Source organism: Rhineura floridana, chromosome 17 (assembly GCF_030035675.1).
Source record: "Rhineura floridana isolate rRhiFlo1 chromosome 17, rRhiFlo1.hap2, whole genome shotgun sequence".
Classification (NCBI taxonomy): domain Eukaryota; kingdom Metazoa; phylum Chordata; class Lepidosauria; order Squamata; family Rhineuridae; genus Rhineura; species Rhineura floridana.
The window spans coordinates 8,361,427-8,380,515 of record NC_084496.1 but is presented as its reverse complement, the minus strand read 5'-3'; the positions used below and the strand labels follow the sequence as shown (position 1 = coordinate 8,380,515).

The 19,089-nt window shown below is 44.2% G+C and overlaps 1 protein-coding gene and 1 pseudogene across 2 annotated transcripts in view; one reads left to right on the top strand and one right to left on the bottom strand.

Annotated features, from left to right (window-relative positions):
* ABCA3 (ATP binding cassette subfamily A member 3) overlaps window positions 1-19,089 on the top strand; it is a 104,742-nt gene that overhangs the window by 56,316 nt on the left and 29,337 nt on the right. For both annotated transcript variants that reach the window (XM_061599439.1, XM_061599440.1), the window contains 8 exons: window positions 8,676-8,849; window positions 10,530-10,711; window positions 12,256-12,402; window positions 12,546-12,675; window positions 14,937-15,091; window positions 15,915-16,070; window positions 17,497-17,707; window positions 18,685-18,835. In XM_061599439.1, the coding sequence (XP_061455423.1) occupies window positions 8,676-8,849; window positions 10,530-10,711; window positions 12,256-12,402; window positions 12,546-12,675; window positions 14,937-15,091; window positions 15,915-16,070; window positions 17,497-17,707; window positions 18,685-18,835 (1,306 nt within the window). The remainder of the gene's footprint in view (window positions 1-8,675; window positions 8,850-10,529; window positions 10,712-12,255; window positions 12,403-12,545; window positions 12,676-14,936; window positions 15,092-15,914; window positions 16,071-17,496; window positions 17,708-18,684; window positions 18,836-19,089) is intronic.
* On the bottom strand, window positions 9,241-9,359 carry LOC133372171 (5S ribosomal RNA; annotated as a pseudogene).

Sequence of the window (19,089 nt, the reverse complement as noted above, 5' to 3'; positions counted from 1 at the left end):
TCTCAGAGGTTTCTTCATCTGGTGGTCAGGAAGGGCCACTGCATCTACAGCAGCATCTCATGGCTGAAGACAACACAGAGATGATGGCTCCTTTCTTGACCCACGATTGTGGGAAGGAAGGGAAGTACACTCTCGCAGTTAGTTTGTTTTTAGCCCAGTGGTAAGATGTCGATCTGCAATCCACAGAAAGCTAGGCTGCAAGTCTAACCCCTCTTACCTGGGAGCAATCCCAACTGAATCCAAGAGGGCTTCCTTCTGAGTAGGCAGAGTTAGGATTGTGCTCCTGGTTGCACAGGTAATTCACTCCCACTGATAACAACCACTGTATCTGAGTGTGTCCAAATAGCACATACTTATGTATGTGGACATACGTTTGAGGCCCCTGGCAACGTTCCACAGCTTTATCGCTTCCAAGTCTAAAGTACAACTAGTCCTGTATTTTTATTTCGGTCTGGAAGTTTTGCCCTCCTTACTGTTAAGGCCAGGAAGGTGCTGCTGCTGCTGCTGCTAGGATTTGGGCTTGCCTTGTCACATTCTGCATTTGAAGCGCTCATTACATGGGAGCATCAGTGATGCGCATGATAGCTAATTACAAAGGTGTGGCTGAGTGGAAATTCCCCAGGGGCGTGGGCTGCTGGAGTTGCAAACCCAGGAACACGTGTTTTTTGTCATTGTTGGGCTGCTCGAGATGATACTTCACCTCCAGGATTGTAGCAGGCAGGGGAGGAGACTGGGGTTCCCAATTGTGTGTGTTTACCTGCCACGGTTCCTACGGCAGCTTGATCAGCTGGTGCTGATTCTTGTTGCCGTTGACAGTGAAATCCTTGCTCGGTTTTAATGAGTTGTTTTCCACATTGTTAAGACCCCAGTGAATTAATGGGCTGTATTTGGGCAGAGCTGGAGCAATCTGGTGAACACATTCTTCTGCACTGCAACCTGTTTGGGGAATGTAGAAAGAGGTTAATTCTTCCTCTGCTAAGAACTCTGCGAAGACCTCCTGAAGAGTTGGTATTGTTCTGCTGAAGGGATGCTTCCGCCAATATTATGGAGAGGGTTGCCAATTTTTTTCTGACTTCACTGCTGATCAGGAGACATTTCCTGTTGGCTTCTTGAGAAGGAGAAAAAAGTATATTTATATGCATTTACTTCTAATTGTTTGAAACGAGCTATATGGTTTATTTTTGTACCTAATTTATAGATCTGCAGTAAACCATTCATTCATTCGTTGACAGTGAAAGGGTTTAACCTGCTCATTTTTTGCAGATCATGGTGCTCTTTCAGGCATCAGAGCAGCCCAGGCCTTTTATTTTACTAGTTCGTTGGCAAAACAGAATGCTCTAAACATTACCCTGGGAACCAGTACTAGTTCCTGGTGTGCCTCAAGACCTCAATTAAAATAGCAAAACACTGAAGAGCTGTCTTTGCAATGCCACTCCTTGCTGAAGAGGCAAGCAACCTTTCCAGTTTCAAATCTGAAATGAAAAGTGGCTTGCCTCTTCAGCATTGCAAGCCACTGCAGTCGAAACATCAAATGGCTTTGTGCTTCGTTCTTCCCCCATGCATGCTTATGGCATTATTGGATTGTAGCTAGAAAGGACAAATGCAACAACTGAGTTTTAATTCAAATATCCTCCTACATGGTAGTTCAGTTGTAAGGGGAGAACATGCCATGGTCTGCAAGGAATGAGAAAACCAGGATGTTCAATACAACAAACTTTACTGCAGTGCTCCAGACCACTACAATCTTGGGAAAGTGTGTCTCTCTTTCTTGGGAAAGTGATGGAGAGCCTCCAGCCAAGCCCAGCAAGTGCCTAATTTGGCCTGTGAAGACATTTTCCCAAGCGCTGCCAATCCCTGCTATATCGGAGATTGCATCTGGTGCTGATCAGCAGTACCTGCAAATCCTTCATCCCCAACCACCCTTCATCCCCAACCGCCTTAAGCAAGTTACGAAATAGAACTTACAGTTATCAAGAGACAAGCTGGCGGTCACTTTCCTACCGAAGTCACAGAAATATTGGTTATCATCCTCGCTAAGACAACTCTTTTACAGCTGCCTTGAACCTTACTTCACGAACATCAATAGCAAGAACTATATCAGGCATGTGTCCCACCTGTATTCAGAGGACCCTGAGAAACGGGCTATTTTCACAATACAGTCACCACATATGACTGATCGCATATACAGAACCAAAGACACTTTACTGTCTCAAGGCATTATGGTGCATCAACAAAGCCCCTCCACAACCGCTTTTCAAGGTTGCCCCCCCTTGGAGGAGGGACATGGAGTCTCAAGCTCCTATAATCAAGCCAAACATTCAGGAAAGGTCACCCTTTTTGGGCCCCCATACTAATCGACCACAGCGAGTGGCAAGGACAATAATAGAGGATAAACTACTGGGGGAGGCGGACTTTATGCCTGAAGAACTCCTCCTCGTAGAATCTTACGATTGCCTGCCAAAGCAAGACCAGGAAGAAATCATTGATAGATTAGTTCTATTGCTCCAAAGACTATCAAACGGAAGTACAAATGCAAAGGGGGCCAAATACACACCAGCTGTGGATAACCTGACTGAGCCTTTGCAAACAAAAACAAAAAGGAACAATTCACTTGGACCAATTAATTCAAAATAACCCCCTAACATCCGATGAAGAAAGAAGCCCGCCTAGTCTTTTAAATCGGGAATGGGTCCAGAGTCCTAGGAAGAATATGCCGGACCCCTCGTGGCTCGAGATGCGTTATTTACAACCAGAGGAATTGGGTTCTTCCAATAGTATTCCAACGTGTAAAACAAGAAACATGAAACAGACCCTTCGGATTACATCAAACGTCAGCACACTCTACCCAGAAGTAAACATTATTACCCCATATCAATGACAACGGTCATCAATTTCAGCCAGCCCAAACGACCCAAAGTGTAACCCAAGACATCATAAAAGATCAAATACATTAAGAGTCCCGGCAAAGGAATCGCCTCTCTCCATACTATCGTGGAACATAGCTGGATGGAAAAATAAGATGGCGGATGTGACATTTATACAATTTTTACAACAATTTGACGTCATCTTGCTACAAGAAATGTGGTTGGTCTCTGATGAGATACTTGAAATTAGGGGCTATAAAACCTGGGCAAAGCCAGCGATTAAATCGGCATCCAGGGGACGAGGGCGAGGGGGCTTGGCTATACTGATTGCCTCCCATTTAATCTGACAGGTAATAGACCTTAAGATACAGACTCCGTATGTTTTGCTGGCATTGGGTTTGAGGATTCCTGGCTTCCCACCAGTCATATGTGTTAACGTTTACATTCCCCCGGCAAATTCCATTCAACAAGAACCCCCTTGGCCGGCTTTAGATATATTTCTGGAAACCCTTCAAGAGAGATATCCATCCTTTGAGCTTCTCCTTGGAGGAGACTTTAACGCCAGGTTGGGCCCTAACTACCCCAAAGGGGAAGCCCCCCTCGATGAGTTCCTTGGGGACCCCCCTCTTAAAAAGATCTACAATGGATAACATAATCAACAAATACGGCCAAATACTTTTCCAGCTAATACAAAAATTCCAACTGACATGTTTAAACGGCTCTCCGATAGATCGTTCGGAAGGATCTTACACATACCATGCAAGGGCAGGGGCTAGCTTAGTTGATTATTTCCTAAGCTCCCCTTTGATGACAAAAAGAGTAAAAGAACTTAACATACTCACCAGACCAGAAAGTGACCATCTCCCTTTAAAACTAATTTTAAGGACTTCTCTAAAAAATAAGACTGGCTCATCAAAAGCCCTCCATCTGGACTCTGGGTATGGCCGTAAACGGTTAAAATGGTCTCAAGAGATAGGGACTAAGGCGCATTGCTTATTGTCAACCAATACACTTACTCATCTACGACAAATGGCCATAGCAGACCCACAGATTAGTCTAAAGGCATACGAAGCCATAATAACCGAACTTAGCCCCCGGATCTCAGATCTAACAGTGGCTGTACTTCCCCTTCAACCTAAGTCATGGTTTGACAAAGAATGTATGTCTGCCAAGAAACTCCTGATTAAGCAAATTAAATTATTCCGTGCCAAAAACCACCCAGATATTTTCCAGCAATTATTAATAATGAGAAGAGATTATAAAAGGTTACTAAAATCAAAAAAACAATCTCTATATCAAGCAAACTGGAAGGTGCTAGATAAAGCAGCCCGAATGGGCACTGAGTCAGAATTTTGGCGACTTCTGCAGGGGACTCTGAACCCAGTAAATCACACATCCATCCCCCCTATAATGGAAGAAGAGTGGGTGACGTATTTTAGTACGATCTTTGGTAATCAATCTACCTATAAATCGGTAGTTAATATAGAAGCGTTGGATGATCTACCACCTTGGCCCCCAGTTACAACACACGATATTGGGACACTGATATTATCTCTGAAAGCTGGGAAAGCTCCAGGAGAGGACATGCTTCCCCCCGAATTTTTTACCCAAAATTTGTCCTGGTGGGAACCCCTCCTAGCTTCTCTATTCACACACATAAACAACACGGGAAATATTCCACAGGGCTGGTTAACCAGCATCGTGGTACCAATTTTTAAAAAAGGTAATCCTGCAAATCCAGCAAATTACCGTCCTATAAGCCTCCTAAATGTATCTTTAAAGCTGTACAGCCGATTTCTGTTAAATAAATTAATGGATTGGGACGAGACTGAAACAATAATACACGATGCACAAGCTGGCTTTAGACCCAAAAAGTGCACTATCGACCAAGCATTTATATTACAACATCTATTAAGAAATACCAGTTCTAAAGCCTCTTCATCTTTATACATCGCCTTTATAGATTTCTCGGCGGCTTACTAACATAGACCAAAGATTGCTATGGTTGATCAGGGCCCTTTACCAATCTAACGTCATCCAAGTCTGACAAGGAATCAAAGGCATCTTGTCAATGAAAATCCCCGTATTCAGAGGAGTAAAGCAGGGGTGCCTATTAGCTCCATTTTTGTTCAATTTTTTTATAAATGACATAGTAGATGCATTATCATCTCCCTCCTTCTTCCCACCCTCTATTGGAATAGAAAAAATCTCCATCCTAGATAGAGAGCTGCTTTGGCAAAAACTGGCCCTTACTAACATAGACCAAAGATTGCTATGGTTGATCAGGGCCCTTTACCAATCTAACGTCATCCAAGTCCGACAAGGAATCAAAGGCATCTTGTCAACGAAAATCCCCGTATTCAGAGGAGTAAAGCAGGGGTGCCTATTAGCTCCATTTTTGTTCAATTTTTTTATAAATGACATAGTGGATGCATTATCATCTCCCTCCTTCTTCCCACCCTCTATTGGAATAGAAAAAATCTCCATCCTCCTATACGCTGAAGACGTGGTTTTATGTTCTCAAACCAAAATAGGCCTTAAAAGAATGCTACATAAATTGGAAGAGTATTGTCAGTCCCAGAAACTCAAGATAAACCATTCTAAATCAAAGGTCATGGTGAGTGGAAAACATATGAAAGCAAAGAATTCCTGGTCACTAAACGGGTCCCAATAGAACAGGTTAATTCCTATAAATATCTCGGCATATTGCTGACAAATAACCATTGCTGGACCCCACAGTTAAAAGCAGTGACCACAGCAGGCGCACGCGCCCTAGGTATAGCCAAAAAATTTTTTTACACGCGAGGGGGCCAATTGGTTCCCCCTATGATTAAAATATTAAAGGCTAAAATCCTAGCTAAGATACTATACGGCGCAGAACTATGGGGCCCAGCCGCTAGATCCACCTTGGAGCCCACCCAGAATGCCTTTATGAGGATAGTGTTAGGCCTCCCCCCGGGCACTCCGGCTGCCCACATGAGAGCTGAACTGGGACTCCCCTTAGTAAGGGCATGTATAGATATGGCATACCTACGGTACTGGCTTCGAATTCTTAATATGAATAATACATCTATGACTAAGAAATGTTGGCAGGAACAAATGGCGAAGGGAGGCTGGGCGAAGGAATATCAATCAGTACTCATAAAATACGACCTTACATTAGATAAACTTTTAGACTTAAGCAAAATGGCTCTCCGCAATTGGATTTATGAATGTGATGCAGCCCAGGACCGAGCCTCAATTGTGATGGCCCGGTTTTCAACATGGTACCCTCATATTAAACTTAATCAGACGTTAGCAAATTATTTAGACTCACTTGACAGAGCCCACATTAGAAGAGCCTTTACTGCTCTGCGCTTTCAAGTTACGCCGTCGGCCTATTTGGAAGGCAGATATCGAGGCATCCCAGTGGCTCAACGTCTATGCATCTTTGGATGCATGGCAATAGAGGCCATGACACACTACATACTCCATTGCCCACTTTATGACAATCCTAGGCGGAAATTTTTATCCACTTTTTAAAACCTTTTAATGCCTTATTCAGATAGGGAAAAGATCATTATGCTTTTATTGGATGGATGTAATTATGTATCACTAGCGGTTGCCAATTTCGCCATGGCAGCACAAAAAATGAGAGATTCCTATGTTAAGAGTGTCTCCCCCATGAATGAGTCACCCAAAGAAATGTAAATTGTAAGGTGATACGTATCAATGTATGTACGTATGTTTTAACATGTATTCTTGCACATGGCCCATGGCTAAGCATGCAATAAAGATTATTTATTATTATTCTGGGAGATTTCAAGTGCAGCCAATCCCTGGGAAAGGTGATCAGCTGATTGTCAGTGATTGCAAACCCTACTTAGACAGGGATCAGCTGCACTCAGGAGCTTCCAAGTGCCGCCGATCCCAGCAGCATTTGCAAGCATTGCCTACCAGCCGATCATTGGTGCTTGCAAACCCCATTTTTGGCAGTTTAATGTATTACAGTTCTCCCATGTTCAAAACATTTCCAGGAATTTGAGGCCTAAACAATGGCTGTGTTGGTAGCAGACTGTATCAAAAGCAGCTAGCTTCAGAGGCACCCAGTGTGTAATTGCAACACATTTAAAACTTGTAAATCTTGTTTGCTCCTGTTTTGCTTTTTTGTTGTTGTTGCTTCTGTATTTCACTCTTTAAAGCAGGAAGAAGCTGCACGAAGCCCAGTGGAGACAGGTGGCTCCAATGTCAGTGGGGCAGTGAATCCACTCTGGGTTTTAGTCCATACTAAATCTCGGCCAGCAGTCTCCACTGATGAAGCCTCTAGACTGCAGAAGTTACTGCTCTGGATGGTTGGGGGCAGGGAGGGGGGAAGCAGATGCTTGTACAGCCCACCCCTGCAATGCCTTGTCATTTTGAGGCTTTTTTATATTATTGATTATTATATATTTATTAAATTTATGTCCCACTCTTCCTCCTGAAGGAGTCCAGGGTGGCAAACAAAACAATTTAACAACAATAATATAAAATCTAAAAACAGTAAAGAAATTCTAAAAACAGCTGCAGATAAAAAACATTCTAAAAACAATTGCAAATAAAATCATTATTCTGTTCAGTGATATCTGGGTTGCCAGGAAAAGTCTCCTCCTTCAGTTGTCAAATGCCGGAGTAAACAGGAACGTTTTCAAATTCCTCTTAAAAGTCATTAATGTTGGACAGACACGCCTCACCAGGGAGGGTGTTTCACAAATGGGAACCACCACTGAAAAGGCCCTGTCACAAGGTCAGCACCATTTGAAGGTTTTTCAAGCCAGGCAGAAGGTTTTTATACCGCAACCTTCCAGCCAAAGGAGCAGTAATTTACATGAGGTTTAATCTATCTGCCGTTGTGTATAAACGACTCTTCTTAGTAGGGAAACTTGTACATTGAATCACAAAAGCAATGCCATTTTAATTGCATTTTATTAGATGAAAAAATGTCGTTACATAATTATAATATAAACAGTAATCCACAGTTTCATGTCTATCGACCGTCAAAAGATTCCCTGCATATTAAATGCAGGTAAATCATGGAGAAGGGTTTTGGCCTAACCTGCTCCTTGACATGCTAGCTTTCCAAATGCAGGGAGTTGTGCATCTGTGTGTATTAACTTGGTGGAGTGTTCAAAACATGTTCCACCTACAGTCTGAAATGGTACACTTGCAGAAAGGCTATTATAGGTACCAAATATAAATTTCTAAAGAAACATCTTTAGAAATATAAACCTCAGCAAGAGGGGGAGAGGGGGAATCCGCACAAAAAAAAAGGACTGAGTATTCTCAGTGTGAACAGAATGATGACTGACTGTTGTGGAAAAACAGGGAGGGAAAGGGAGAATGGAATGCAGTGTCCTGGTAAAGGGCATGTCTGGCTGTACTCCATGCTGCAACATTTTGTTGCAAGTCCCACTCAATACTGCATGGTCCTTCTGTATGTGCAGTAGATGAAAGCTGCAACTTGAAGCAGTTCTTCTGGTTCACACAAACTTAACTTTCTACCCATAACTTTCATTTTCTGCCTGGATCCAACTTTGGTGTTTTTTTAAAAAAAGGTGATTGACTGAATCAAATGCCACAAGCCATATTTTGCTTTGCTCTGCTCAGTCCACTGCAGAAGACTTTATCAGCCATGGCTTATGAATCCCAGGAATGCTCCTCCCCTCATACACTGGCTTTGCTGCTGCATTCTGGGTTGCACTAAACCAGAGTTCATAATCAATTTGTTAAGACTTTCAAGTGCCAGAAGGATCTTTGTGCTTTCCCCCTCTGAATGTTGTTTCTTTGCATCTACAGCAAATGTGGCCGCTGCTGCTGGGGGCTTCCTCTATTTTTTCTCCTACATTCCATACTTCTTTATCTCCCCCCGCTACGACACGATGACTCACAACCAGAAGCTTTCATCCTGCCTCATCTCCAATGTCGCCATGGCTATGGGAGGCCAGCTGATTGGCATGTTCGAAGGGAAAGGTGAGTTGGCTTCTTTTCTTACCATTGCTGGGATGTTCCTGGCCAGGCCAGAATTGCCACCTTCTTGGCAGGTTGCCAGCATTTGGAGATGCAAATCCTCAAACAACAGTGGTTGAGCTGCTTTTGCTCTAAGCGCATAGGCGTGAATGGTCAGAGCCCACTACACAATTTGAATCCTATGGAAGGTGAATTGCAGTACAACAAAATCTTTTAAAATCTTTCTAGGTAGTAGCCATTTTAACTGTTTTAAATATGGGTTTTTTTGTTTGTTGTTGTTATATGCCTTCACGTTGATTACGACTTAAGGTGACCCTGTGAATCTTTTTGGATATTTTCATAGGGTTTTCATGGTAAGAGGTATTCAGAGGTGGTTTACCATTGCCTTCTTCTAAGCCTACGGCACCCGGTATTCCCAGGCGATCTCCCATCCAAGTAGTAACCAGGCCTAACCCTGCTTAGTTTCCAAGATCAGACAAGATCGGGCAGGTTCAGGGCAGCATGGCCATAAATATGGTTTTAATTGCTTGCTTTTCACTGTTTTATTGATAATTGTGATTTTTTTTTGCAAACTGCTTAGAAGTCTTTACATTTGAGCAGTATATAAATTTTATTAAATAAATAAACTAATGAATAACAAAATACAGTAGAAGCAGTAAAATACCATTAAAAGTCAATGCGAATATTTATTTATTTATTTATTACTTGATTTATATCCCGCCCTTCCTCCCAGCAGGAGCCCAGGGCGGCTGATATTTAATGCGGACATGCTGTGTGCCACCTTATGAAGCTCACGGACTACTGATGGTCCACAGACCACTGTTTGGGAACCCTGGCCCTAATGTGGCCCCTGCCCTCACATGATCTGTACTATATGTTTTCCATAACAGGGCAGATAGCAACTTGGCATTTTACAATGGAAAAACAAAGCAAGGAGAAAGGGTGACTCCCACTCTCTCTGTCTCTCTCTCTCCGTGCTAAGGTCCTGTTGCAGTTTGCCTCTTCTCCTTCCCAAATCTCCTTTAAGAAAAAAATAAAAGTGATGGCAGATCCGATTAGAGATCTCCAGGGTCTCTTCTAGATGTGAAGCCCACCTGACGGCTTTAGGCAATCCGCCCTGTCTCAGATCCCTTGTCCACAATAATCATAATACTTTGGGTTACCTTATCGGACTGCTGTAAAGCTCCTTGAGATAATGTATACGATATGCTTTGGAGCTCTAAATGAACGATGTGAACAATGTGAGTCTTTGGAGACTCAAAATGAACTATATGTTGTGTTAAAAACTTTTCTAGTGTACGCCACTAGCTAGTTAATATCCTCTGCAATAGTGTAGAATTCAACTTTTTTTTAAAGCAAAACTTTTGTATCCCTAATTTGGGAACAGGGGTGAGAAGAAAGGGAAAGGAAGCTGTCTACGCTGACCAGCAGCTGCTCTCCAGGGTTTCAGAGAGAGTCTCTCCCAGCCTTACCTGGAGATGCCAGGGATTGAACTACAGACTTTCTGCATGCAAGGCAGATGCTCTTCCACTGAGCTACGGCCCTTCCCCAAGAAGACGCCTTCTTTCTCATTCCACCCCCACCCTGGCATTACCTTCAGATCCCATAAATGTGTTAACAGCCTCCCAAGTGGGTGTTGCTGCCTGTTGTCGGATGCAAAGCAGATTTTTGTCTTTTCCCCAGGCGCTGGGGTGCAGTGGAGGGATCTGCTGAAGCCAGTCAGTGTGGATGATAACTTCACAATAGCTCATGTGTTGGGGATGTTGCTCCTGGATTCTGTGCTCTATGGCTTAGTGGCCTGGTACGTGGAGGCCGTCTTCCCAGGAGAGTACGGCATCCCACGGCCCTGGTATTTCTTCATAATGGTGAGTCTGTGTGTGTGTGTGTGTGTCTCTCTCTCTCCAAATGACCACTAGTCAGCTACTGTGTAGCCCATCCTTCATCAACCTGGTGCTCTCCAGATGCTTTGAACTACACCTCCCATCTGGAGGGTACCTGGTTGGCGGAGGAAGGTGTGTCATCATCATTATTTATTTGTATGCCACCTTTCCATAGTAATCTATGCTCAAGGCGTTTCACAACATGCAAAAAGTTACACAATTCACTGTTACAAAATCAAATTCTAATAGTCATACAATCAAAGAATACATCTTATTAAGAAATGTATAATAAATTGAAACAATACCCTTATAATTCACAGTAAGGTCCTACAATAGTACAAAAACATAATCCCAATAACAGCAGAAATAACTGGCCAGCAGAATTATATTTTGAAAAGCCCCTAAACACCCCACAGTCAAGATGGTCTCTGGCATCTCCAGGTGGTATTAACTTTTTATAGTTGTGGTCAGTTAGGGCCCCATACTCCCCCCCCCATTTTTACAGGGGAAAGAGGCCAGCAAGCAGGTTGTTCCAGCTGAGTTTAGTAACAGGAAAGAGTCCTATGCTCAGGATATGCTTTGATGATTCTGTGGAGCACAGAAAAAGCACAGAATGTGGTACTGAAAAATGAGTTCAGCTTTCCGGAGAGTTTGGGAGGGGTACCTTTCTTTTTTAAAAAATAGAGCATGTTTCTAGCCCTTATGGCTGTGAACACATGCTTTAGGGCCCCTCCAGACGTGTGTGTGTGTGTGTGTGTGTGTGTGTGAGAGAGAGAGAGAGAGAGAGAGAGAGAGAGAGAATATTCTGCAGTGCTTCATTGATGCAATCATAGTGATGGATTTATACTGGACCATCCACACATCTTTCTGTGTTATCGGTTGTTTTGTGATGCTTCTCCAATGTTACTGTATCCTTGCCATCTGGAGGGGCACTCTTGCACTACAGTGCAACAGAAGTGGGAACGAAAACAATAACCTCACAGAATATCTGTGGTATAAAAAGTTACAGAATTGCAGCAGGAAACAATGGGACATGCATTGCTTGGAAACGAAGCAATGAGGCTTTCCCAAAACCTTTTTAGGCTCAAACAGTATTGAGAGCAGATTGCAGATAACTGCCTCAATACTATCAGCAGCATAAATCATCATGAATGCACAGTTTTTAAAAAAACTCGTCTGGGGGGGCCAAGCATGTGTCCACTGTCAAGCACATGGACAATGCTTGCTGAACTCTGAAAAGCCGGAGGGATGGCAAAATAAAATGCTGTGGTTGGGGGTTTCATTGTGCCATCCCACAACCAGCAAAACTAGAATAAGTTATGCAAGATACTAAAAACTGTAGAATAAGTTGGCCGCCACTGGTGTGTGGCCTGCCGGAAGATTGCCCATGGAGGAATGCAGCCCTTGGGTTGAAAAGGGTCCCCCACCCCTGCTGTAGGAATGTTTAATGTGAGCAAAACTCCAAAATGCTGTAGGAGTGAATGGTGGTCACCGTAAGAACCTTCCTGTTTCTCTCTCTCTCCGTGTAGCCTTCCTATTGGTGTGGGAATCCCCAGATCGTTTTGGGGAAAGAGATGAAGGAGGAGGAGGACCCAGAGAAGGCCCTGAAAAGCCAGTACATGGAAGAGGAGCCATCTGACCTGGTGTCGGGGATCAAAATAAAGCACCTCTCCAAGGTGGGTTCCTCTAGGATGCTACACTCCTGAAGGAGAAGATGACCAGTAATCCCTTGACAACGTGGGCTGTGCAACAGGAGCTACAGAAAGAGCACCTAAATGCCTGTTTCCTGTATCTCTGTATCTCTCTCGGCTCTCTGCAGGTGTTCAAAGTGGGGAACAAGGCCAGGGAAGCAGTGCGGGATCTGACCCTTAACATGTACGAGGGGCAAATCACGGTCCTTCTGGGTCACAATGGGGCTGGGAAAACGACGACTTTGTCCATGCTCACAGGTGAGGTTGGGCTGTTGGCGATCTATCTGAACATACGATGCTGCTTTATACCAAGCAGACCAGTGGCCCATCTAGCTCAGTACTGACGACACTGACTGGCAGCAGCTCTCCAGGACGCCAGCCAGGGTACACTCCCAGCCCTACCTGGAGATGTCGGGGATTGAACCTGGGGCCTTCTACATGCAAAGCAGATGCTCTACCACTGAACCATGGCCCTTCCCTAAGGAACATTAGGAACATATGAAGCTGTCTTATACTGAATCAAACCATTGGTCCAGCTAGCTCAGTATTGTCTACATTGACTGGCAGCAGCTCTCCAGGATGCCAGCCTGGGTCCACTCCCAGCCCTACCTGGAGGAATTGAACCCGGGACCTTCTATGTGCAAAGCAAACCTTCCCCAACAAGTTAGGAACACAGGAAGCTGCTGTATGCTGAGTCAGACCTTTGGTCCATCTAGCTCAGTATTGTCTACACTGACTGGCAGCAGCTCTCCAGTTTCAGGCAGGAGTCTCTCCCAGCCCTACCTGGAGATGCCATTGGGGATTGAACTGGCTCTTCAGCAGACATGCAGCCCCCAAACCCCCGAAGTCCTAAATAATGAAAATAAATCACTGCAAAATTGAATTCCATGAAAACCCAGCTTGTTGGACAGCCAGAGGCAGGAGTGGTATTTGTTGCATGTTGTTGTTGCACAACAGCAACAAAACCCCTGTGTGTTATGCTATGATTCTGAACTGAGAAGTAACCATCCTATATAAAAGAGTATGTCAATTGCACCAGGGTTAAGAAATGTTTACTGAGATTTAGCTATGGCTCCTGCAAAGCCAGCCACTTATCTGATGGTCTCCTTGTATGCATTTGCCAGTTGATAATCTTCTGCAAATCTGGCAGAGATCCCTGGAGAGGCAGAGGTCATAGAGGACCAGTGCCTGTTTGAGCTCTAACTCAATAAAATTTTGTAATGAAATGCACATGTGGTCCTTTCACTTTTATGATACTCCTCTAGGCAGAGGTGGCTGCCACACTGTGAGCACTTTAAGCATTAATTCCATTGATAATTCTGGAAACGGTCACTACTGTTGTTTTCAGTGGATATTTCCTGGAACATGCAAAATAATAGTAAAGAACATAGGAAGCAGCTTTATAATGAGTTGGACCATTGTCTATCTAGCTCAGTATTGTCTACACTGACTGGCAGTGGCTCGCCAAGGTTTCAGACAGGAGTCTCTCCGAGCCCTACCTGGAGATGCTGGGGATTGAACCTGTGATCTTCTGCATGCAAGGCAGATGTTCTACCACTGAGCTATGGCCCTTGCTTCTGACCACATTCAGGGTCCCCTTCCCATGGGCAGCCTTCTCACTTATGAAATTAAGAAGCAGGCGTGCAGGTCAGAGCATGTGGTGTGCATAAGAAGCTGCCACACCCGCAACTTGGGTTGAATTCACACATGTATGTTCATTACTGCCACAGCAAGCAGTGATCTCTATGTATGAAAGAGTCATTCACGGATCAAAGAACTTCCATTTCTTCTTAGACCTGATGCTTGCAATTTACATGTCAGTTGATGGCTCACAACTAAACATCTTGCATCAGTGGAGTGATAATGAAAGTTATATTTTATATGTGCATGTGTGAATGAGTCCTTTGCAATGCACAGCCCAGCATTTAACACTCAGCATCGGAAACATTTTTTGATAAAGAAAGAAAGAAAGAAAGAAAGAAAGAAAGAAAGAAAGAAAGAAAGAAAGAAAAAGAAAGAAAGAAAGAAAGAAAGAAAGAAAGAGGATGGCATAACTGATATCTTTTGCATGATGGTTATGTTCTACCTCCACTGTTGAAGCCTCTGAATGCCAGTTGCTGGGAATCACAAGTGGGGAGAATGCTGTTACACTCAGGTCTTGCTTTTGGGCTTCCTGTGGGCATCTGATTGGCCACTGGGAACAGGATGCTGGACTAGATGAGCCATTGGCCTGATCCAGCAGGACTTATGTCTTTACTGGTATAGTCATCTCCTCCTGCCAATCTGCCTGAGATAGTTACCAGAGTTTGAAATGCTCAAGATTCAGTTCACATATTATTCAGGCAGCAAACTGGGGTTGTATACATTCATGCTCGAGTTATAGTTGGGCCTGGCCCAGTGAGTGGCAAGGATGCCACAATATGTCTCTTCAACATTCTTTCTCTTTATGGGATCAGCCTAATCTGTCAAGCACTAGTTTGAAGGCTGTGTCTTTTTTATGTTCGACTGTCATTCCCCAGGACTGTATCCGCCAACAAGTGGCCAGGCGTACATCAATGGCTATGAGATTTCCCAGGGCATGAATCTGATCCGAAAAAGTCTCGGCCTTTGCCCTCAGCACGACGTCCTCTTTGACCACATGACGGTGGAAGAGCACCTCTACTTCTACTCTGGGGTAACCTTGGATACATGTTACAGCATTTCAGTGTCCATTTGATACTCTGGTTACAGCTTGTCATGTGGCTGCACGATACCCATAGCAACCCATAACTCTTCATCAGGCATCTTGCAAAAACTTAATGATGTGTATTCTTTCCCAGAACAAGGGAAATCTGCTTAATAAAATCTGCTTAAAAAGTGAATGCTCTGAAGACTCGAGGCTTATCTCTCCAGTTGAAGGGATGCAGAGTAAGAATGTACACCTCTTTGGGCTGTGAATGCCTAGGTGAACTCTTCCATAGTGAGCATTGTGATGTGCATGCAGGCTGATGCCGCACTGTGGGTAAAATGTGATAGCATTCATGGTTGGTTTTTTTTTTATTACTTTGACTATAAGGGTTGGGAACTTGTTTTTTTATTCTTTTTCTTTAATTTTCCATAAACAGATATTTGCAATAATAAACAAAAAATTGAAATAATTGAGAAAAACAATATGCTGTTGCCATAAATTAAAACTTTTCATTTTTGCTCTTCTGTAGATTTTTGCAAGAGGTCCAGAATCCAAAGTTTCATTATGAAACATGTTGGTTTTTTTTTTTTAACCTTTTTGTCTAAATGGGGTTTGGGAACCTCCTGCCCTCCAGATGTTGTTTGACTCTTAATTCCCATCAGCCCAAGCCAGCATGGCCAGTGGCCAGGAGTAATGAGAAATGTAGTCCAACGATATCTGGGGGAGGGGTTACAGAATCTTCCTCCTCCTCTGTAATTTAAATGAAAGCAAACAAAAAATGTTTGCCAACCCCTGTGCTCACTCTTTTCCCCTTTCTGTTCTGTCTCAGTTGAAAGGTTTTCCTGCAGAGAAATGCCCAGAGGAGATCAACCGTATCCTGCACATCCTCAACCTTCAGGAGAAACGCTTCTCTCTGTCAAAGGCATTGTCTGGGGGGATGAAACGGAAGCTCTCCATTGGCATTGCACTCATTGGAGACTCCAAGGCAAGTCATTGCCCTCCCTGAAGACTCTTTATTTTGTTTCTTTATTATACTTTCATTGAAGCTGCTCTCTTGGCAGCTAATAGGCAATCGGTCAGAGCCATTTCCTTGCAGAGCATGAGGTGGCTGGTTCCATCCCTGTTGCCCTGAGCTGGGGCTTGTCCCTTTTGGAAAGGGGCCATCGCACAGTGGCAGAGCACATGCTTTGCATGCAGAAGGCCCCTGGTTCAATCCATGGCATCTCCAAGTAAAAGTATTCGTATTGGTCTAGAGGTGAGCCAATGCAGAAGGCAGCTTCCTATCTTCTTGTCCTGCTCTTTCGATGAGATTATCAATGGCTACTAGCCACAATGGCTACGTACTACCGCAGGTGGGGAACAGTGCTGCTGTTATTGTTATTTATTGATTCACAAACTGCTTAATACTATTGTGCTCAGTTCCTGCTTGCAGGTTTCTCACGGGCATCAGGTTGGCCATTGTGAGAACAGGAAGCTGGACTTGATGGGCCACTGGCCTGATGCAGCCTTTGGCCAGGCTGTCCTTATGTTCTTAGAACTGTGTTTTTCAATCAGCGTTCTGGGAACTCTGGGATTCATTAGAAGCCGATCAAGGTTTCCTCAGTAAGATTATAACTAACAGCAGAAAGATTTCCTGGAAAAATTGCTTGCTCATCACTACCTTCTTTTTCCCTCAATGTGAAGCTTGAGGCTGGTGTTGAGTGTGGTCTAGGAAGCGGTTCATGTGGAATGCTGAAAGCCCTCCAGGCCTACTCAGAGGTCTGGTGTCAGCACCAGGCACCCTAGTGTCAGCAGATGTCCTAAGACAAGACATCCCTTCTGTCTCACTCTGCCCCCATTTCGCCTCCTTGCCACCTGCAGATACCATCTTATCAGGAAGTTCATTCTGCACAATATAGGAAACAGACCTTTACTGTGGCAGCACCTACCCTGTGGAATTCCCTCCCTTTGAATATTAGGCAGGCGCCATCTCTGCTATCTTTTCGGTGCCTTTTGAAGACTCTCCTCTTTCAACAAGCCTTTTAAGTTGAGACCTATCCCAGTCTGCATCTGTGTCAGAATTGTTTAATATGTTTTTAATAATGTTCTTAAACCCTTTTTAAAGTTTTTTTTAATGTTTTTAATGCTGTTTTGTTTTAATGTATTTTAAGATCTGTTTTTATGATGTTTTAAAGTGTTTTAGTGCTTTGTTTGCCGCCCTGGGCTCCTGCTGGGAGGAAGGGCGGGATACAAATAAAATAAAATAAATAAATAAATAAATAAATAAAATCAGGCTACAGGTTGCCCAGCACTGCTCTAAGCACCGCACCACGCTGTCTCTTTTTTTGTGTGTATTCTGTTCGTTCCCATCCAGTGCAAGGTGTGTGTGTGTCACGTTGCATGAGGCCCTGCCTTCTCTCTGCATTGTGCAGGTGGTCATGCTGGATGAGCCAACGTCCGGCATGGACCCGGTTTCTCGGCGAGCCACCTGGGAGCTCTTGCAGCAGCAACGGAGCAGCCGCACCATCCTCCTCACCACGCACTTCATGGATGAAGCAGATCTGTTGGGCGACCGCATAGCAATTATGGCTAAAGGGGAGCTCCAATGCTGTGGGTCTTCGCTCTTTCTCAAGCATAAATATGGTAAGGAGAATCCTCTCAGGGTCAGCTCTGACTCTTGACTTGCAGCAACCCACATAGGAATACGGGCATGCAGAGGGTGGTGTTCAGCCTTGTTGGCATTCACAGAGCCGTTCTGTGATAAGACTTGAAGAGAAAAGCCTAGCAACCAGCATAGGGGAATGGTTTTCAGTTTGTGTGCTCACCAATAGTTGATGTATATTCTGCATATTTGTTTAAAGCATTGTGCCATGGTTACCTGGATTCTGCAACCTGTGTGTGTGTTGTGCAAATTAAGCAATTTGGAAATATAGCAAATGTCAGCATACTTGCATGATTTATTCTGATCCTGCTAGTCACGGAGAGCAATACAGAAATCCTGGATTCCTAGCCACTAACTGCCCACGTACTTTCAAGCCTGCCTTCTCAACCATAAGGACAAAAAACTTTGCTGCATCATCATCATCAATGATAACAATAGTTGTAGTTCTCAGGATTTGAAATTCTGAGCTCAGTGTCACTTTTTCAGAGCCCTGCTTGAAAGACCTACCAGGCCACTGGCAATTTTAGCATAGCAATTGTCATCACAGGGTGAACTGTTTGTGTTGCCCACCATTAGGTGCTTCTCAGGGATGGGACGGAGCTCTGTGGTAGAGCGTCTGTTTTGCATGCAGAATGCCCCAGGTTCAAACCCTGGCTGGGAAAGAGAATTCCTGGTACTTAGGTATTTTTTCTGCTTGTAAAAGTATTTATATGCTGCCCTCTTGCAAAGCATCAGGGCGGTGTACAAAAGCATGAAAACATTTAAAAGCAGTATGAAAGAATCATTAAAACGACTGGCTACTTTTAAACAAGCATTTTAAAACAGCTGGGTTCATGCTGCCAGGCAGTACTAGACAACGATGAGCTGGATGGCTCAGTGGTCTGACTCGGTATAAGGCACCTTCCCGTGTTCATACAAAGAGCTGTTCTCTCCACCCCTTCTACCTGCTCCCTTCCAGGTGCAGGATACCACATGGTGATGGTGAAGGAGCCCTGCTGTAACCTTGGAGAAATCTCCCGTCTCATCTACCATTATGTGCCCAAGGCCACCTTGGAAAGCAATGCTGGGGCGGAGCTCTCCTTCATCCTGCCCAAAGAGAGCACGCACAGGTAATGCCGCCCTCTGCAGACACTGGCCATTGCAAGGCTGATCTGCGTGTGTCAATGGGTGTGCACTTTGTTTGCTGTGAAACTGCAGCTCTGGGGCTGTCTCTTGCATGGGGACATTTTGGGCATTTCTCAAGGCCAACAGGAGCTCATCTTTTTCAGGCCAAGGGCCACATTGACTCATGGTCTTTACATTCAGAGGACTGCATGTCAAAGTGGGCATGGCCAGATTGTAAAAGTGGGTGTGGCAAGCACTG